General features: G+C 40.0%; 1 protein-coding gene across 4 annotated transcripts in view; it reads left to right on the top strand.

Moving 5' to 3' along the window:
* FAM124A (family with sequence similarity 124 member A) overlaps positions 1-13,442 on the top strand; it is a 71,394-nt gene extending 57,952 nt beyond the window's left edge. For 3 of the 4 annotated variants that reach the window (XM_067563075.1, XM_067563074.1, XM_067563076.1), the window contains one exon: positions 10,625-13,442. In XM_067563075.1, coding sequence (XP_067419176.1) covers positions 10,625-11,464 — 840 coding nt within the window. In that variant the 3' untranslated portion in view covers positions 11,465-13,442. Of the gene's footprint in view, positions 1-5,005; positions 5,093-10,624 lie in introns of all 4 variants that reach the window. The other variant, XM_067563078.1, reaches the window with a different exon arrangement.
* Positions 13,443-22,466: the final 9,024 nt, after the last annotated feature.

Raw genomic sequence — 22,466 nt, 5'->3', positions numbered from 1 at the left:
AGAAAATAGCCAAAAATAGACCCAAAAAAATAGGGAGGCGGGACTTCTGCAGAACAAAACAAAGGATGGCAATTAAAGAAAAGTTATGAGACATCTTAAATTAATGGTACAAGTGCATAGAACAAATTTGGTGAACAATCAAAGGAAAGGAGGGATGTTGACTGGAAGGAAAAAAAGAATAGCCTTTACAGAAGTTTTCTTTAATTTCTTAATGTTGCTGAAAATTAGAGACACAAGGTGGGTGAGGTAATATCTTTTATTGGACCAACTTCTGTTGGTGAGAAAGACAAGCATTTGAGCTACACAGAGCTCTTCTTCAGGTTTGGGAAAGATACTCCGAGCATCACAGCTAAGTACAAGGGGAAACAGATTGCTTAGCATAAATAATTAACACATATTTCAAGGGACCATTCAAGATGAAGTGCTCTGTTGGTTACAGATTGTTGTAATAAGCCAAAAATCCAATGTGTTCAATAAGATTTTTCGTGTCTAGCGAAGTTAATAATTTAAGCTTCTGGCCTCATCTTTTGTGCAGGTTTCCTTTGAGGATGAGGACTGAGAGGTCAGATATGGAGCAATTGTTTTGTCAAAAGTGTTCACCCATCTTTTATTGTTTTTCTGTGTGAGTTCATTGGAGAGCATAGTGATTGTCTGGATTCACCCACATAGTTTGTATTGAGGCATCTAGTGCACTGGATGAGAGACACCACATGTTGTGATAGGCATGCAGAGGACATGTTGCTGAAAACAGCAGACTGTTTGTATAAACATATCCCTAATTATAAATTTAAGAACCTACGTTTTGCCTCCTATTTTAAAAAATCTTGTCCTCAATTTTTCTCCTGCAAGATATACTCTGCCTTTTCTGCCTTAGATGTTTGTGGGTTCTCTAGTGCAGTGGTTCTCAAACTTATTTGATTGTGCACCCCTTCTTTGTGATGGTAATAGTTTACACCCTCCCTCTCCTATAAACTCGTGGAGAACGGCAGCTGTTGGCTGGGCATCCAGCTCTCAAGACAGCTCCACCACCAACAGCAGCGCAGAAGTAAGGATGGCAGTGCCATTCCATGTCACTCTTTTCCGCTGCTGCTGGCAGCAGCACTACCTTTGGAGCTGGGCGCCCAGCCAGCAGCCGCCGCCGCTCTCTGGCCACCCAGCTCTGAAGGCAGAGCAGAGAGCAGGGACTGCTGGCCAGGTCCCAGCTCTGAAGGCAGAGTGGAGAGCGGTGGCTGCTGGCTGAACACCAGCTCTGCCAGCAGCAACAGAGAAGTAAGAGTGGCAAGTTATTTTTTTTTTCTAAAGCTTCTCACACACCCCCAGAACACTTTCCGTGTCCTCCAGTTAAAGAATCTCTGCTCTTGTGTCAGTGATGGTTTTAGCAGAAACACAATCCTAAACTGAGGTCTTGGAAGCTAAGTAAAACAGGAAGTGACCTCATCTTTCAGCCATTCTGTCCTTCACACCGAATGAGCAAGAGAGAGAGTCAACCTCTTTTCTATCTTGTTAGATAGAAAATTACCTTTAACTGCATATCAACATATCAAATATCATTTTAAACATAACACACCGTCAGAAAAAAGCCAGTGTACATGTATTATGTCACAAGATTCCTGTTGTGATAATCGGGATTACAAATTTACTATAATTGTGACCTTAGCTGTAAAAAGTGAGTGAAAGTTTATAAAATGTCACAATAACTTATAACAATAAATGTAGATGGGAAAAGGTGCAAAAGGGAGACAGACAGATTGAATTAGTCCAAACAAAGAGGCCTACTAACATAACTCAAGGACTGTGTTATAATCATGCCTGGTAAACAAGAAAAGTGTGGGATTGAAAATCAATTAATCAATATTGGTGTGTTGGGAATTAGGCCTAATTAGTAAACAAAATAACAAGGGGATAGGCTATTTCCCATCCCCTCACTCCCTTTTGGAGTTCTTAAAAAAAATGGATGCTGGTTGACTGAAAAAAGGGGCAGGAGTGAGCTTTACCATCATGGCTGCAACCTGTGCCTTCTCCTGGGACCCCAGGATCTACCATCATACCATTCAGCCTTAGTTGTCCTGATCCTGAGAGATGTCCTGACCAGACTAGGTCAGGGTGGGGGGGATCTTGATGACATCACCACCTTCCACTGACTCTGGCTAAATCCCAGCCACTACTTGGGATGTCAGACTTTGTCATCCTCCACCCCTCATGTCTCCTTTTCCTTCACCTTATTTCTTCTCTTTCGTATTCCTCTCCGTTTTCCTCCTGTCTAATAAGAGTCTGCTTTAGCCGGCCAAGACTATGTATTATGCAACACTGATGAAACCCTGTGACCAGAAAGGAAACTAAAAGCAATGCTCTAAATAGCCTGGTGCTGATACGAGCTTGCTATCTCTCTCAGTGGTTAATAAGACTAAGTGCCATGCCTGTGTCTTTCCAGCAGTGAGGTTGTAAGTGTGAGTCAACCAGAGACAGAAGCTGCATTTTCTATATTTGCTATTCTTTTCTCTCCTCTTTTGAGTGTGTTTGTCTTCTTTTTGTCTTCTAGATTGGACTTCAACAACAATAGCAATAACAACAGCTCCAGTTCATCTCACTAACTTCTTCTTTTTCCCCAAAATAGGACAATTATTATCATCTTTAATGCCATCTAAGAAACTGCCAAACCAGGGATTTTCCTTCTAAAGACTCTTTCCAGCTAAAGAGAAAGGGAATGAGGGATGTTATCAAAATAAAAGCCTTACTTAATATTTTACATTTCAAATGCTGAACTATTTCCTTCTTTTCTGTAAGGGTTTAAAAGATTCGTAGTAATGTGTTTGCCATGGCACTAAGCAGACTAACATCTCTGTATAGCAAACCACAAACCTTGTTTAACCCTGTTTAATCTTGGACAGTGAGAAGGTCATTTTAACACCTTTGACTCTTTGAGCCCATATATTCCATCAAAATTATACAACAGCCCACCTAACTTATTTTTATAAACACAATATATACTACTTTTTACAGTCTTTTCAGCTCAGCTCTAAACTGAATTATGTGCACTTTGTCATTAATAATATTTTGCCCTTTAAAATACATATTATCTTTCACTTAAGGATTATTAAGCAGACCTCACTAGTACATATCCAGGTGAGTTAAGGCACTCAGAAACAATAGTGATGAACACAGTATAAAAACTTACACTTAATAGATATGTAAGGTGCCTTGTGTCCATTTTACAGATCACAAAATTGAGAGAGAGTGATATGATCCAATTTATTTAACCAGTGTCAGAGCTGGGTTACAGAACTTAAGCACCCTGACTCCCAGTGCTCTGTTCTAACCAGTGGATCACATTCTCTGTTTGGTTTCATAGACAAACCAACAAGACTTCTCAAGTCTAGAGAATAAATAGAAAAGAAAATTAACGAGACAAGGTATGTGAGGTAATATTTTATTGGACCAACTTCTGTGGTGAGAAAGACAAGCTTTTGAGCTACACACAGCTATTCTTAAGGTTGGAAAAACTTAGGGCAGATCTACACTTAAAATGCTTCAGGAGAAGCCCTCCCGTCAACATAGCACTGTCTAGACCAGGGGTTAGGTTGGTATAACTGCCTTCACTCAGGGGTCTGGATTTTTGTAAGTTTATAGGGTAGACCTGGCCTTACTGAGGTCTGGTGGTCTACACTACAGAGTTAGGCCAACGCAAGGCAGCTTACGTCGACTGAACTATGGAATGTCTACACTTAAATTTCATTCCCACCGACTTAACTGCCCCGCTATGCTGACTTAATAACTCCAACTCCACGAGCAGTGTAGAGTCAAGGTCAATGTACTTAGGTTGACTCAGTGTCAGTGTAGACTCTGCGTTGTTTACGTCGACTGTTACTGGCTTTCAGAAGACATCCCACACCAACCATACCATCGATACAAGTGCGCCTGGTGAGGACGCTGAACACCAACACAAAGAGCAAAGTGTAGACATGCACAAGCGATGTAATTACAACGATAGCTGTATGGTGACATAAGTTAGGTTGACTTAATTTTGTAGTGTAGACGTGGCCTCACAGCTAAATACAAGGTGGAACAGATTGTTTAGCATAAGAAGTTAACGCATTTCAAGGGACCAGTCAAGGTGAAGTAGCCCGTTAACATTCCTCCAGTAATAGGGAGAAAGGAAGGAGGAGGGAGCAGCTCGAGGGGTTGTTAGTGGGTTATAGATTGTTATAATAAATCCTAAATCCGTGTGTCTATTCAGTCCATGATTTTTTGTGTCTAACAAAGTTATGAATTTAAATTCCCAGGCTTGTCTTTTGAAAGTGTTGCGCAGGTTTCTTTTGAGGATGAGGACTGATAGATCAGCTACAGAATGATGACTTTGTGGAAAGTGTTCCCCCACAGGTGATGTGGTGTTTTTGTCTTTTATCATTTTCCTATATGAGTTCATTCAAGAAAGTAGTGATTGTCTGGTTTGGGTGTTAATAGGCCATTTCACCTTGAATGGTCCCTTGAATTATGTGTTAACTACTTATGCCAAACATTCTGTTCCATCTTGTATTTAGCTATGACACTCTGAATAAGGTTCCAGACCTGAAGGAGAGCTCTGTGTAAGCTTGAAAGCTTGTCTCTCTCCCAACAGAAGTTGGGCTAATAAAAGATATTACCTCACCAACCTTGTCTATCTAATATCCTGGGACCAACATAGCTGTGACAGCACTGCATATAAGAAAATTATCGTCACATCCATTTGGATTTGTTTTTAAAGAAACTTTATATTGATTTAGGACCAGATTTTGCCTCCTATTCTCATACTGAGTACTATCTTCCTTCCCGAGTAGTCCCATTGATTTAAATGGAATGGCTCAGAGTAAGGCACTAATTGGTGTGAGCAAGGGTGTCAAAATCTGGCCCTTAGTTCTTTGTAGTAAGGACTGTCTCTTACTCTGTGTTTGTACAAGGTCTCACTTGAGGCCTCTAGGAACTACTGTAATACAAATAATGAATAATAAGAGAAATCTTTTTTTAAAAGGTGGAAATTTCCTTTCTTCTGTCAACACACAAAACATTAACTGGCAGTCCTGGATTCTTCTCATCAGGCCCCAATGATATAGACTCTGTAGATCTCTGTAACTTTCACCAAAAGTTGTTTCCTTCATTTCTGAATATTTTACTGGACCTCCTCCAAAAATTCTGTTGCTATGTGGAGCGATTATAATTTCCCAAAGACTTCATGAAGATTTGTGAAGATTACAGTGAGCATGGGGCTAACAGCCCAAGCATTAGGTTTTAAAAATATATTCTCTTTTTTTAATTATAAAGCTAATCTGTTCAATCAATAGTTGTTTTCTTATGCGAATTTATACAAAGGATTAGATGGCGTGGACAGATATATCACCCTCTCTATTTGGAAATTCAATCAAAATCAACCTTTTTAATGTTCTAGAGCAGTGTTTCTTAACCTGGGGGTTGTGACAGTTTTAGAGGGGTCGCAAGTGCAGAGCTGGTATTGGGGGTGGCAAGAAAGGCAATTGCCTGGAGCCACAGGGGCGCCATGAAACTAAGTTACATGCCTCAGCCCCGTGGGGGTGGGACTCAGGCTTCAGGGGTACAGTAGTTTGGAAAGGTTAAGAACCACTGTTCTAGAGGCTCCGCAAGTGGCGTGTCAGTTTGTACACAGAGTTTTTGTTCTGTCAGATGGCTGATCCTTTTCCAGTGTAGCTCGAGCTTTTGTTTCGAACACAAGTACCACAGATAGACCAGACAGTGCTTTGTCAGTCTCTGCAGTGAGGTAATGGGCATTGCAAAAAGCAAACTGTAAGGAGGCTGAAGAAAAAAGGTTACAGCTGATGAGATTTTACTGCAGAAGTCAGACAAAACATTTGCCCCAAGTGGGGAATAAAAAGGCATTATGCTAAAAAGAACATCTGAGATGTCTGTGTCATTTACTTTATATAGATAAAAACTAGTGTTTTTCTAATTTCATCACTCCAAGGTCAGAGTAGCAGAGGAAGACTTGCTCCTGGTTCACATCTCATTATGGTTAATCAATTGTGAAAATGAGTTCCTATTCTTTTATTATTTTTTAAAATGTATATACATTTCATTGGTAAAAGCAGAGAGGAACAGCAGACTGCCTATCTCTCTGTACTCATTAGTTGGCTAGTAAGCAGAGGCCTGGTCTAGTACTGGCCTCAACACAGGGTTGGGAGTCAGGTTCCCTTGAGTTTTAATCCAGGCTAAGGTATGATTTCCCTCTGTGATCTCCAGCAAATCAGAGAATGTATAGATGGAAAAGTCCTAGTCATTTATCTAATCCAGCTATCTACCACTTAGAAGATTATCCCTTAATCTACATTTGCTAGTGTTTTCTCCGGTCTGGTTTAAAATATGCCAAGAGATGGAATTTCCACTACTTCACTTGGCAGATTATTAAATACATCTCACTGTTAGGATGGATTTCCGTGATGTGGGATAAAGGATTTCCCAAATTGTTCTAGCAAATCTTGCACTTGCTTATGTAATTTAGGATAGTATTTGAAAATGTGGCCCATAAACTCCAGGTCATCTCATTACAAACATTAAAATAAAGCAAAACAACCAGAGTTCTGTGGCACCTTAAAGACTAACAAATTTATTTGGGCATAAGCTTTCATGGGCAGAAACCCACTTTGTCAGATGCAAAATAAATAAAATAAAAATAAAATAAAGATATTTCCTCCCATTCACAGTCCCATGGGTGGTTGTTACAGTGCCAGGGTGAGCTGCACCTATGTTCTCTCTCTGTTTTTCCCATGCGCAGCCTTTCCAAGTAAAGAGACCCTCACCTGCACGTCTCTCAGGTTGGAACCCTGCAGTTCACCCAACTTTTAGACTGGACCACCAAGTTACAGTACCCCTTGTTTCACCAGCCATATTACCTCCAGCAGATCCAACTGTATTTGACTCCTGCTATGGAATCCTCTCTGAGAGCTGTGACAAAACAGAGTATGATTTATTTATAGGAATCTCTCAAGCAAGTCTGAGAAAAGAGTTAAAAATAACAAAAGCCTAAATGCATATTGTCTGACCTAAACTTAGTCTTTCCTTGCCAGTTTAAGTAAGCTCCACTTAAGCCACGATCCCCCAAGCAATGGGCTGGGTGGGACAGGTTGTCCCTAGTAACTGCTGCTTCTTGGGCATTCTGAAACACCATTCAGTATCTCCTTTTCCCTCCAAGGCGCAGCTTTTCATCTGCTTCCATACTCTTTGTTTGAAAGTTCCCATGACACTAGCTAGACCCTTGTTCCACATTCACAGAGGTAAACTGCAAAGGAGTTACTTTGGACAATAATCAGCAAGTGGGCTCTGTCTGCAGTTGTAGTACTGTAATCCCGCTGGCCAAAGCTGGCTCAAACTGATTTAACTCCTCAGTTGCCATTTAGCCAGCAACATACTAACCAGCAAGTCCACAAACACAAAAAAGAACAGATAACACCCATGTGCTTCACAACAGTTATTAAAATGACTTTGATTCATGGTACAGAAAGATTTTTTGGAAGTTGGTAAAAGGTGTATGCAGTTGACTGAATCTATCATTTTATATTTATTTGTATTCATGGGCATTTCTCTGGTGCTTGTTACAGATATTAATTTATTTTGTCTTTAACACCTCTGCAACATTAGGAAGTATTATCCCTATTTTTTACATAGAGAAGCTGTGGTGCAGAGATATTGTAACTTCCCCAAGACACCATAGTGTAAGAGTAGAATCCAGATCTCCTTCAGATTTCCAGTCCTTAGCATTATCCATAAGACCATCCTCATTGCCAATGTTCGATCAGTCCCCCAAAGCCTTTTTTAGATTTTCTAGTACGAGTCATTTGACTTGATAACTGTATTTGTGATCTAATGTTTCAAAGGCCCCAGTCCAGGAATCCACAAATAAGGACTCTAACACCTGCAAGAAGTCCCACAGAGTCTAGTTTCAGTGTCTATGGGTGCATGTTTTGTCTGAATATATATCAACTATTTATTTTTTAATTATTTAATTCATCTGTTTGCCATGCAGTTTATCTATTTGCAGAACAATTCTGCAGAGAGAATTAGAACCATTAGTGACTGTAAACTGCACTCAGTTACTGGATAATGATATAACAGAATAATTTCCTGCACAAATACACCAAGTCAATGAGTTAATTTGTGTTCTTGAAAATGAAATGCTGCTTTCTGTAGGCTATCCAGAAATGTCCTCAAATAAAAATTGATACTTTTTTCATCAATACAAGCTTATTAACAGCGTCTGTGTCATTTCTAAAATAAGTTATCTTGCCTACTAAATAAGTAAAAATAACGTAGCTTAAAAACACAGGTCCAAATTCATTCTCTGGTAAAACTTCATTGACTTCCATTCAATCTGACCCATTCTGTTTGACTCTCTTGAAATCTTGATCCCTTATCTGTTAATGAAACTGGTACAGGACGGTAGTGAATTTTATTCAAATATTCAGTTACTTCTGTATGGCATTAAGAAGCACAGCCTATTACATCATGAAAAAATGGATTATGAATTGCCATAGTTTCATGTCTTAGTGTATTCGTCTACAATACGTAAGTTAACTCAGCAGGGTTTATAGCTCTCCCATAAAACACCCTTGGCATAGACAGTTACAAATGAGCAAACAATTTTTTGCAGATGTGAAAGTACCTTGTTACCTCTTAAAATCAATGTAATAGGTAATGAAAGTTTTAAACAGCACATCTGTGCCGCTAAGACCACAGGGGTATGCAGTAGTGAAAAATGAGCAACAGCAATGCTTTGGAGGTCATTTAAGCAGTAGGTTGCTATGTGCACTGAATTCCAGTTGTTACCATCTTAAAATTCTTAAAATGTTTAGCTAATAATAAAATCATTTAAAATATAAATAATGAAGTCATTTGCTAAATAAGTTAGCAAGCTGTCAAGTAATGAATGTGGAACCTTGAGAGATGAGATGGTGCGTCAGAACTGAGAAAGTGTCTGTGTGGCGCAGTGTTTGAGCCATGCTGTGTTAAGTCATAAGGTGGAAGACAATAAATAAAGTATTGGCTTATTTGGATCTAATTCTAATTTTGGATGTGATTGAAGCTCCTGCTGCAGTCGGTGGGAATTTTATATAAGCGCATCTGGGGGCAAAAATTGGTATTTTGCATCATGTGAGAAATTCCAGTAAAGTTTTAATAGGAAGTTCTTAAAATACAAAATGTTGAAGCCGCATTGAAATAACTAATATGAGGAGAAGTCATTAACCTGTCAAAGAAGATTTGCTGGGAGACCTGAATAGGAGGAGATGGCCCCCTTGCTCAGACAATAGATCTTGGAGATAAGGCAATGTTAAAAAAGAAGAAGGGTAAACTGAGTGTTTTTGAAAGAGTCGAAGATACTGGTTTTGACTGACCCTAAGATGTGGGGTGTTTGAGGGTAATGATATAAGGGCAAGGCTATAGGTGACAGTGGTGGTATTGGTGCTCTGATATCAATACAATTAAGGTTGGAAGGTTGGGGAGAAAGGGCTGTTGATGGCCATGAAGTCTACGTTCTCAGAAAAGATGAGGTGGGGGATGAGTTGGACGAAGAGAGAGAAATAAAAGGGGTGTTGAATTTCAGATAAAAGGAGGGAGAATGAGGTTTCTGGGTTTAAAGCAGCGGTCAAAATTGAATGGAAGAACATAGCAAACTTCTTACCACCCTTAGTGAAGAAATGAATGGAGAAAGAACAGTTAACAATGCTTAGCACTCACATAACACTATTCATCTTCAAATTCCTTTATTAAAAGAAGACATGCTGGAAGTGGAGTGTGAATGAAGTCATATAATAAATCTATATTAGTTAAAAAGTCCATGCTGAATGAACGTGTAGAATACCAATAAACAGTTTCTTTTTGATTTATTTAACCTTTTAAGTTAAACCCAATCAATATATTAAAATTCAGAATTACAAAAACTGTGGAATTTTGTGATACTAAGGAAAACATGGTGAGTTAGAGTAACTCTAGCGCTTTTCACCCTTCCAGTTTTGGCCTGAGCTTCAACACACAAACCCCAGAGACTTTTTTTTTTGTCAATTTCCTATAGTTTTGTGTTTTCACATACTATGAAAGTGTGTAATTGATCAATCTAGGCTTTTACTGAGTGTCAGGTGAGACATAAAAAACAAGTAAAGAGCCAGGTTGTGTTAAGTTGGAATAAAATTAGATGCCTTACAAAGGGTCTTTCTGGCTCAGGGTTTTGAAACCTCATATAGAAAACTATAGTTCTTGAAAATATTACACAGAGAATTCTCAGAGCACGTCTGAAAATTTTCCTACAGTCCTAGAGTCCCTAAAATTTCACCTGTCTTCTAAGAGATGAGTGTCTCTCTCAGGGTCTCACTGTTATTCATCCTGTGAGGCAGGACAGTTTTAGGGCTCCAGGACTATTTGCTTTTGTTTTCCTCCAAAGACCCTTATATAAATATTTGGATTTTGGCACAGTGCTTTCTGTTATTAAAGTGAAATATTTACTGTGAGTGTACTGAGTGACAGTCTGCTTTATAGTTACTTGCAGTAACAGTTCAACCATGGAGAATTCCAGCTGTAAGACTGCCAAGTGTGTATTAACATGGGCTTTCCTCTTGTCTTTTTTCTCCTGCAGCAGGCACGTATTTGGTACAGGAAGTCTGCTAAGCAGAACAAGCTTCAGTTCCCATCTTCAACAAGGGATTCCCGTTTCACTCCTTCACCAAGCTTCATTCCCCCCAGTCACAGATCAGCCTGTGATCAAACTAGTGAGCATCTGAAGTCAGCTGGTCAAATCAAGCTGCATCATGCAAATTGTCTTGGTCAGTACCTTGGTGTCTCCCAGCAGGACTTGAGAAATGGTGACCAAGGAGACTTCACCCGAAGATCCAGTAGTGCCTCTAGCATTTCATGGTCATTTCAGCGAAGCAAGTCCCTGTTCTGCTTGCCGACAACGAGTTCCTCTCCAGCCTCTGCCTCCTGTCACTTCAGTGAACCATTCCAGTTTTTAAATACTGGGTCACCAGTACACAGGTTAAAAACATGGAAGTGCAGCCCCAAGCTAAACATTGAGGACTTGGAGGGTGCACAGGAAACTGATGTTGACACAGGGATGAAGCTGTCCTTCTCCGATCTGTCCGTGGTCTCTGCATACTCTACCTTTAATGGATTTTGCAGTGATTTGGAAGCTTCTCTTCCCTCACAAAGACGACGTGTCAGTAGATCTAAACAGGCTGTCTTCAGGGGAAGGCCGTTGTCAGCTATGTGCAATACCCTTGAGCTCCCTAGTGGTTCACTTCCATCTCTCTCTGAGTGGTCTTCCAGCTCTTTCTTGTCATCTTCAGCATCCCCATTAGTATCTCAGTGCCAACTCAAACAGTCACCAAGAGTAACTCCTTGTTCTCTGGATGATAGTAAAACACCTGGTGGCATTCAGCCAGGCTCGCCGACTAACGAAGAGGAATTCTACATCTGAACTTTCTCCATGCTGCACCTTTTAATGGAAATATGAGCATGTGTGAATTACAGCAGTGCATTTCCACCCTCTGAGCAATCTGGGCTGGCAAGGACGTTCCTTGCTTCTTACGGAGGGGAAGGTATTACTCCGCTGTGCGCTAAATGTTGTAAAAAGCTCTCACATACACATAATGGGTGCCTCGTAAATGTGTATAAATAATACAGGGTGAGATTGTGTCTGCTGGATTCATGGTGAGGGGACCCTCTATGTGTCCGTAGCTGTGCAGATAGGAGGTTGTGCTCAGTGACCTTTGGCTCTGGTGAAGGGGGTTTGGATGCTGACCTTTAGCCTGTAGGGCAGGAAGTGCCCGGCGATGCACATGGTAACCCAGCTTCCCCTGACAAGTAGCTGTAAAGATGCTGAAAAAAAAATACAACCTCAAGCTGCATTGACTTTTCAGAGAAGCTCCCTCCATGGTGGCAAACCTTTCCCCACCTCCTTTTTGAGGTTCCTGAGGCATCTGTGAGCAGGGCAGATCCAAGCAGCACGGCTCCAATGGAACCAGACAAGAAGGCTGAGGTCCCCAGAACAAGTGTAGAGGCACAGCCTCCAGCCGACCTTTGAGAATCCACAGATTCCGGGAGAGAACATCCCATTTCTTGCCTGGGGAAGAAGGAACCCCACCACATCCTCAATCTGATGGACTGGTTTTGGGGAAATGCCATGAGGGCAACCTTGAGGTGCTACTCTTTCCATCCCCTCCCCCACCCCCCAATTCCAAAGTGTTTTTCTTCATAGGGGAAGGGAGCAGTGTGATCCACTGTTAGAAATGTACTACAGCTCCCCATTTTTAGGGGTTTATTATTTGAGTTGTAAAAATTCACTCCATACATAAACTTAGTATTGGTAGCCCCAGCCCAGTTTCTGTGTAAAACAAATTTCTAGCCAAATTTGTCTGAATTTTTAATTTATCCAAAGGGGAAAACGTAGAATTGTACTGGTTTTTTATTAAGTTTCATTTTTGGCAAGTGTTACAGTGTAATTACTTTTGGTATTTTGGAAAAAAGTTTAAATGGAGAAGCCATTAGTTTGAAAATCCTTTATAAGGATTTTTACTGTGGATTTCAAACTGCTTCATGCATATCCTGAAAATGTATCTCTGTGTTAAAAAGTAATGGCACTAATGCTGTTCTGGTCTCGACACTAAGAACATTACCTTGTTTAAGGAAGTGTATACAAATCTGTATTTAATCAATGGACAGGTACAGCTGCAGAGGATCCACTCTGATCAGTCAGTAAATAAGCAATAAGGAGGAAAAATGATCTTGTGTGTATTACTCAGCAACCTTACTCAGAACAATACTATTCATTTTAAAACAGCCTAAATAAATAGTTACACAAGCGAGTGGAACAGCTCCAAAACCTCCATTCTAACCCCACATGTAAATATACAGTTTATACCTTTCCACAAACCATCCTTTAAAAAAAGCAGTCTGGGAGAATTAAGTACAAAATCATTCTGTTTAAACACCATTAAAGTTGTAACCCAAATCCACAAAAGGCAGGAAATTGACAGTCAAGGCTTGAAGGAATTGGCAGAGTCAATTCACTGCCCCTCCTTTATGCTATTCAGCATTTTTTGCTTTTTTTCTCCACAGTGATAGAGAATGGTACCTCTGCCCTGTCTGTGAGTTTCCTGCCTGTTGTCAGATACTGTCACAACACAAACTGTGCGGAAACCTTGACTTTTGTATTAACTATGAAAATTGGATCTTATTCTGAATCTGGACCCACAGCTGAATATTAGCGCTTTCCCCACCACTGCCCCCCAGAGCTGTTTGGGTTCACTCCAACTCTTGGTAAATGTCTGTGTTCAGAAATGCTTGGAAGCAAAAAACAGTATGAGTGAGGGATTTAACATGGTGTTTGAATGCTTACTATAGGCCTGCTCCAAAGCCCATTAAACTCAATGGGAGTCTTGAGTTTTAGGTGAGACTTTAAGGTACGTTTACACAGCGATAAAAAACCTGCAGCATCCTGAGTCAGCAGGCTCGGGCAGCGGAGCTAAAAATTGCAGTGTCGGTGTGCGGGCTTGAGCTGGAACCTGGGCTCTGTGACTCTCCTCCTTTGTGTGGTCTCACAACCCGGGCTCCAGCCCAAGTCTGAACATGACACTGCAGTTTTATAGCCCTGTGGCCCAAGCCCTGTGAGCCCAAGTCAGCTGCAGCCGTGCCACAGATCTTTTATCACAGCACAGAGCATGGTAGGCCTCATTCTCCACTGTCATGGGCTATATGTAATTATTTACAGCTGGGAAAAATATGCGTAAAACGCTACCAGATCAGAATGGTAGCATTTTGCACTCACCTGGCAAATGACTATGCAAAGGTGCAAGGTGGTGAAGAATCAGGCCCGATAGGTTTAGATTAACGGCACAATATTCATCTCTCAAATTTGTAGTGACACAAGGATAAAGGATGAAATAATATTGTATAGCCACCAGTCAAGCCATTTTACCAACAGTAGACACTTTCAGATATGACAATAAATAGGAAAGAATTGGTTCTACCTTGTCAAAGAAGAGTGTATTATTCATTATTGGGGGAAAAATATATTCAAAATATTTGTAATAATACTTATAAAAATTTATCAGAACATGGAATCAAAAGGACTTCAGAGAACTGGCTTCAGCTGACATGTCTATTAGCACCTGGATCTATGCCAGTGTTCAGAATCCTGACAGAAGCTGGCTTGTTCTACTGGAGAGAAGACTTGGAAATATCTGTCAGTCTACAATGTGCCTTATGATTGGAGTTCAGCATATCTGAGTGCAATAGCATGGCTTTATCGAAGTATTGATGATGTGGGAGGCTGCAAATTAGCACAAGGTAACAAATCACCCAGTAGCAACTGCTAGGCTCTAATATGGTGTTAATATATGGAAATGGGAAGTCTGAACTCCAGGGTGTATCACGTAAACGTAGGAAAGAAGCCAAATTAATTTCAACAGGCTCAGAAGCGAAAATGTTTCTTGTCTCGGATGGTTCTGTTCCTCCAAGTACTTCTACACTGTTTACTGATATTTAACTAGAAATTAATGGTTTAATTTTTTTAAGTTCTGTATGATAATTCATGGGGCATATAACACAATTTTGGAATCACAGAATGCTCCGCTGACTGGAAAAGGAATAATATTATTGTACTGAAACCTTTTATGTTCAAATAATAAAAGCCAGCATTTGAAGAGTGTTTCAATGAAAATACGTTTCATTAGTTCCCTTTTCTATAATCTAAAAGGGAGTTGAACTTATCCAGATGACTGGAGATGCACAAGGTTCATACTATGGCATTTTCCTTATTTATCATATCACTGTTGTTATATTATGAACAGAATCAATAGAAAATTGCAGCTTTCTTCTTAACTTCCTCTCTTCCCCGACCCCAGCATGTGTGGCTTTTATCAAATAAAATAGAGACAGAAATTTAATTGTATTTAAACCTCTGTGTGTTCATTCATTAAACACAGTGGACTCATATTGGTCACTTTAGCTGGGCCTTCTTCAGAGTTCAGAATGATCACGGTATCAGACATAAGCACATCACTTCTGGGCAATGTTGATCAATAGGGCAAATAAAAAATAAGCACAGCCCTAAATACAAGGGATGTTCCTTATTTTAGACTCAGATTTACCTTGACAAACTGGTCTTATTTCGCTTTTCTTATTGCAAATTATTTACCCCAATAAAGTTAAATGATTAATAGAGGTTATGAAAAATTCTACATACACAAATGCCACTTCATTTTGTCTCCTATATCAGAATCATAGAGATGGATGGGATCTTGAGAGGTCATCGAGTCCTGCCCCCTGTGTTAAGTAAACTGAGGCCATCCCTGCCAGGTGTTTGTCTAACCTGTTCTCAAAACCTCCGTGATGGGGATTCCACAACTCCCCTTACAAGCCTATTCTAGTGCTTAATTATCCTCACAGTTAGACATTTTTTTCCTGATATCTAAATTAAATCTCTCTCTGCAGATGAAGCCCATTACTTCTTGCCCTGCTTTCAGTGCACTTGGAGAACAGTTGATCACTGTCCTCTTTATAACAGCCCTTAACATATTTGAAGACTCTTATCAGGCCCCCCCTCCATTTCTTTTCTCAAGACTGAGCTTGTCCAGGTTTTTTTAACCTTTCCTCATAGGTCAGGTTCTCTAAATCCTTTATCATTTTTGTTGCTCTCGTCTGAATGCTTGCCAGTTTGTCCACATCTTTCCTAAAGTGTGGTGCCCAGAACTGGACGCAATACTTTAGCTCATGCCTCACCAGTGCTGAGTACAGCAGTACAGTGCCATGTCCTATATATGATACTCCTGTTAATACACACCAGAGTGATATTACTCTTTTTTGCAGCTGCATCACATTCAATCTGTGATCCACTGTAACCCCTAGATCCTTTCCAGCAGAATTACCACCTAGACAGTTATTCCACATTTTGTATCTACGTATTTGATTTTTCCTTCCTAAGTGTAGTACTTTGCACATCTCTATATTGAATTTCATCTTGTTGTTTTCACACCAATTCTCAAATTTGTCAAGATCATTTTTAATTCTAATCCAGTCCGCCAAAGTGCTTGCAACCCCTCCCAGTTTGGTGTTATCCATAAATTTTATAAGCATACTCTCCACTCCACTGTCTAGGTCATTAATGAAAATACTGAATAGTACTGAGCCCAGGACAGACCCCCTACAGGACCTCACTAGATACATACCCCTAGTTTGACAGTGAACCATTCATAACTACTCTTTGAGTAAAGTCTTTCAACCAGTTTTGCACCCACCTTGTAATAATTTCAACAGCATTTCCCTGGTTTGCTTATGAGAATGTTGTTTGTGTCAAAAGCTTTATCAAAATCAAGCTATACCATGTCTACTGCTTTCCAAAAGGCCGGTAACCCTGTCAAAGAAGGATATTAGGTTGGTTTGGCATGATTCGTTCTTGACAAAACTATGTTGGCTATTTCTTATAATCTTGTTATCCTGTTGGTGCTTACAAATTGCTTAATAATTTTTCCAGTATCTTTTCAGCTATGAAAATTAGGCTGACTGGTCTATAAATCCCTGAGTCCTCTTTTTTCCCCTTTTTAAAAGATACGTACTACTGTTTGCCTTTCTCCTGTCCTCTAGGACTTCACCCATACTCCATGAGTTCCAAAAGATAATTGCTAATAGTTTTGAGATTGTTTCAGCTAGTTCCTTGAGTTCACTAGTGTGCATTTCCTCAGGCCTTGCTGACTTGAATACATCTAACTTATCTAGATATTCTTTAACTTGGTGTTTCTCTATTTGGACTTCATCCGTTGTCTCTTGTTGTTAATATTAATTGTGTTAAGTATTTGGTCACCATTAACCTTTTTAATGAAGGCTGATGCAAAACAGGCATTAAACACCTTAGCTTTCTTGATGTCATTCATTATTAGCACTCCTTCCCTTCTAAGTAGAGGACCTACACTTTCCTTGCTTCTAATGTATTTATTATTGCCTATTATGTCCCTTGCTAGGTTTTATGCCTTAGCCTTTCTGATTATGTCCCTACATACTTGTGCTATACTTTTGTATTCAACCTTAGCAATTTGTCCATTTTTCCACTCTTTGTAGGATTCTTTATTTTCAGGTAATTAAAGAGCTCCTGAAGGAAACATATTGGTCTATTACTATTTTTGCTATCGTTCCTTCATGTCAGGATAGTTTGCATTTGCATTTTAATATTATCATTTTGAGAGACTGCCAGCTCTCCTGAACTTCTTTTTCCCTCAGATTTTCTTCCTGTGGGACCAGACCTACCAGTTCTCTGAGTCTGTTAGTCTTCTTCTTTTAAGTCCATCGTCCTTATTCTGCTGCTCTCACACCTTCCTTTCCTTAGAATCATGAAACCTATCATTTCATGATCGCTATCGCCGAAATTGACTTCACCCTTCAGATTCATAACCAGTTCCTCCCTGTTGGGCAGAATGATGATACGTTCTTTTTTATGGCCTTCTTTTTTGATCTTTGTCCCACATTTAGGGCATGTCTACACGGATTCCACTACTTCGGGCTCCACAGAATGATGAGCGGCCAGTGGAGACCTGCTCATTCGATCCCGGAAGTGCTGTCCATTCAACACAGTAACTCCATCCCCCAGAAAAAAGTAACGCTGCGTCGACTGGAGAGTATTTCCCATTGGTGCAGCGCAGTGAAGACGCCGAAGTAAGGGAGTGTAAGTAAGTCAACAGGAGATACTCATTCTACAGTACATAGCTTGCATATCTCCTGTCAACCCAGTGTGGCAGTGTAGACCAGGCCTTACACTATGACAGTCTCTCTCTATCTGTCTATTCAACATCCATTCAATATCATGGGATCTGAGTGCATCCCAGAATTGCACAGTATACACAAAGATATGTACGGAATTTTACTGTATTTTATAGTTTAACATTATACTACTGTAGAAGTATTTTTTGCATTCTGCTCTGAAGGTGCTGAGGTTCATGGTCAGCCTGATATCTTGGGAGAGATTTTCAGATTCAGTGTCCTGCGCTCTAGAAGCTGACATTGGTGTAGCGGAATGTAGCTGTTATGATGAGAATCACACAGGCCAAGGAGGTCATGGTAACTTGGTCCAGCCTCATGGAAGGCTTTGAAGATGAGGAACAAAACCTTGACTTTGACAGGGAACTAGTGAAAAGAACAGAGCACTGAAGTGATCTGTTCTTCATGGCCTATGTTGCTGGGAGATGGCTTGTGTGCTCTAAACTATAGCTTTTTAAGGTTCATGGTTTCATTCCAAGGTACAGAGCATTACAATAGTCAAATCTGGAGGCTAAAGGCTGTATGGTTCATTCTGACTAAGTCTAATCAGACAGAAGGGAGCAGAATCTTCTTGCTAGGAACTACAGGAAATACATCTACTGCAAGGTTAGTCAATTATTTTTTGTCAAGGTCCAGATTTCTTGATCAAGGTATACTCATGGTCCAGACTCCAGAGAAAATAATTTAAAAAAACCCAACAATAATGATAAGTAAGTAAAAAGATTTTGGGGTCCGTTCAAATGTCTGGCAGTCCAGATTTGGCCCACAGTCCACCTGTTGACTACCCCTGATCTACTGAATGGTTTCTGGAATCCCAAGTTCAAGTTCTTGAATGTGGGTGATTTTCTCTTACTGATAATTTTTCACAGCAGGAAGTATTGAGTTCTGGGCTTGAGCAGAAGCAGTCCAGGTTAACAAGGTGATTCATGGTTTGGAATAGTTCAATGGGGCATAATTAGTGGCTGCTGCTATGGTGGAGAAAAGATAGGATTTCTTTGCTTCTTTCATCAACAGGACATAGGCACTCAAGAATTCCTTGTGCCCGATTCTTTCCTCCTGCTGGGGTTGGTCCTGCTTTGAGCAGGGGACTGGGCTAGATGACTCCTGAGGTCCCTTCCAACCGTAATCTTCCATGATTCAGTGATTCCTGCCTGCTCAAATGTGTTTGTTTTTTTCCTTCCTTGTTTATACTGCTCTATATACCATACACTGAAATGTAAGTACAATATTTATATTTCAATAGATTTATTTTATAATTATATGGTAAAAATGAGAAAGTAAGCAATTTTCCAGTAATAGCGTGCTGTGACACTTTTGTATTTTTATGTCTGATTTTGTAAGCAAGTAGTTTTTAAGTGAGGTGAAACTTGGGATACGCAAGACAAATCAGACTCTTGAAAGGGCACAGTAGCCTGGAAAGGTTGAGAGCCGCTGCTTTAAATGACTGCAATAGCTCTGATTTACAATGAATAAAAAGCTTATTAAAAACATACCCTGCAATTGTAGATGTCTATAGTATTGTATATTACTACCACTTTTTAAAGTACTATTTACACTATGCTAGTAACTTTGTTAGATTAGAATCACTGCAATGTGGCACATCTGCTGTGATAAAACAATGTGTGCTAGAAACAGAAATTACTATAATAAACTAAATATTAGATGCATATTTGCATCTGCAATGAAAATAGTATGTTGTACTGCATTAACTCAGGCTCTTGTAAAATTTCTGCCGTTCTTCCTGGAAAGAATGGCTCCTGAGACACCCAGAAAGCAGCATCCTTTATGTGCACAGCGTGGTGAGGTATTTGGCTGCTTTTACACAACATCAGTCTCGTGATTTGAAATATATACTTGTCATTTGCAAATGACAGAGAGGACAGCTGGAGCACTAGACAACTCCAAAAAATATACTGGCTCTTTCCTTTTCCTCTTTTGAGCCTCTTGAATTGAACATGACTCAAACTAGAGTTAGTTGTCCATTTTAATTAAATTTCTCCTGAATATATGATGCATGAAATATGAAATATCTTGCTCAATGGAGGCATTTAAAATCTAATCTGGTCATCATAAATGAAAATTACTGACCATTAAGACTGAGTGCAATTACAATTGGAATTGGTTTGCCAAAGCAAACCAATCTATTAGAATTGACTGATCACTCAGTAGAGCCATGATGACAATTAGGAAAATACCCCGTCTTGTTGTAGATTAGGTGTTGCGGGTATCTCAAAGCCTGCAGAATGTTTCAGTACTGTTCTGTAGTGATACAAGGATTTCTGCAGACACTGCTACCTAACCTAACTCTGCCTTATGTAACTTGATCAGGAAGCAACTGACTATGGTCTGTGAAAGCTGCTAGTGCCATCTCGTGGCTATTTTAAAAAATATAACCAGTGGCACTGTAATGTGAAGCTTTAACAGACAAAAATAGTGACATCCCTCCAAAACTATCCACTGATATATTCTTTTCATACATTTGCTCCTGAATGAAGATGAGGTCCTACCTCTCCTTAGCTTCATTTGATGATCATTGTTGTCTCCTTTGAAAGCCCAGCACTCTCCCTATTAAGTGTCATAAAAAATTGCTTACTTATTCAAAATAAGTGCTGTGAGGTAATATTCTCTCAAAAGAGCGACAGAAAGCAATCCTTGTTTCAATGATTTACAAAACAGAGCTGTCTGCCTTCATGCTGTATTAGTTCTGCATTTCATTATTGTTTGCTTGCAGATTTGGAGACAAGCTCACATACTGTCGTTGTGTTTTATTGGTCACCCTTTAACTACAAAAACATTGACAGGGTAACGAGATTGGCCAGTCCAAACTGGGCTGCCTCATAATTTTTAAATGGAACTTAAAAAATAAGTTCTTGCTAATGTACCACCTTATTGTAATATGTGTACAATATTAAATTAAGCGGGGTAAGTTTTCAAAAATATACCTTGGGATGTAACTGCATATCTGCTATTAACAGAGCCCTCCGTATAAGGCATAAGGCTGGCAGGTTGTCATAGTTTCCACAGTTTTTGCAATTAAAAATAAAAGTCCTGGGAGCTCAATAACCCTCTGCTGAACTCTTTTAACTGTCATTTTCAAATGGAAGTTTCAGTCCGCCTTGTACAAAGATCATCTCCCAAATGTTGCCGATGTAGTGCTGTCTTCCTATGTCCTACCAACAAACAGCACTTGTACAGAGGAGTAATTTAAGAATGAAAAGTTCTAGTGCCAGTCATTATAAGAATTTATTCTTTATTTTATGTCTTACAGGTGAATAGGATTTGTTTTTAATTTGTTCTGAACGTGTCTCAAAAATAAAATCAGAACCACACAATAGGTTGGCAACTAATATGTGACTCTGACTCACTGACATGGGCGTGTTCAGCTAAACTTCTGTGAGGGTGGTGGTGGTTGTTTTTCTCCCCATTGTTCTCCAGAACATAGGTGTGACTTTTCTAGGGTTGGTTTTATTTTGTCTGGACAATAAAACCCAGCTTTAATGAATGATTCTGTGGATGAGTAAATGGCTGCATACTTTTTGGTTTTGTCTAGTTACCACAATTCCCTTCTGGTGCCCCATAAATGCACAAAAATGCTGTGTCTGCCCTTGAGCTTTTCTATCTGCCATTTTGCCTCTGCCTTCTTCACATCTTTTTAGTGTTTTTGTTCTGTGGTTTCTCCACCAGGGGGCTGAGGATGAATTTCAGGTGCTTGCTCTCATGATGCGGCTCATCTCATCCCTGGTTAGTCCTTAGGCACCACTGTAATGAACATCATAAATGAAGGAGCTTGCCACATAACCTAGGTCAAACATGTTGCATAAGACACAAGACTTTGCATTTTAACATTAAAGGGAGTCTACAGTGATATCCTAGCCCATCATGCTGGAAAATTCCCCCTACTGACTGTACTATTCTATTGACTTTCTTTACTGCTTGTGGTCCATTAAATAGAAACTGATACTAAAACCTTCTGTTTTGAAGTGCGCGCCTGTGTTACTTCTGGGACAATTGCCTGACTCTGAATGATGCCTGAACACTACAGACTCATTGCTTGATAGCATGCATGAAACGTAGCAGTACTCTGTAATGACTGCTGGCCATCAGCTTGACAAAAACGAATAGCATAGCAGAACTGAAACAGCTTGTTGCCCAAGGCCATCTCAGCTGCTATGTTTATCAGGATGTCCAGCAGCATCATCAAAGACAAGAAGTCTTTGGTGAGCTTAAACGCAAAAAAGAAGCTGATGAAGTGGAAGCTTGGTCAGATGACTAGGGAGGATTATAAAAATACTACTCGAACATGCAGGAATGAAGTCAGGAAGGCCAATGTGCAATTGGAAATGCAGCTAGCAGGGGACATGAAAGGGAACAAGAAGGGTTTCTACAGGTATGTTACCAACAAGAGGAAGATTAGGGAAAGTGTGGGCCCCTTACAGAATGGGGGAGGCAACCTAGTGACAGAGGATGTGGAGAAAGCTGAGGTACTCAATGCCTTTTTTGCCTCTGTCTTCACAGACAAGGTCAGCTCCCAGACTACTCCACTGGGCAACACAGAATGGGGAGGAAGTGAACATCCCTCAGTGCTGAAGGAACAGGTCCAGGACTATTTAGAAAGATTGGACATACACAAGTCCATGGGGCCGGATGCAATGCATCTGAGGGTGCTGAGGGAG

Source organism: Emydura macquarii, unplaced genomic scaffold (genome assembly GCF_026122565.2).
Source record: "Emydura macquarii macquarii isolate MOO-44397 ecotype Brisbane River unplaced genomic scaffold, CSIRO-AGI_Emac_v2 contig_2473, whole genome shotgun sequence".
Lineage (NCBI taxonomy): Eukaryota > Metazoa > Chordata > Testudines > Chelidae > Emydura > Emydura macquarii.
This window is presented reverse-complemented; position numbering and strand designations above follow the sequence as displayed.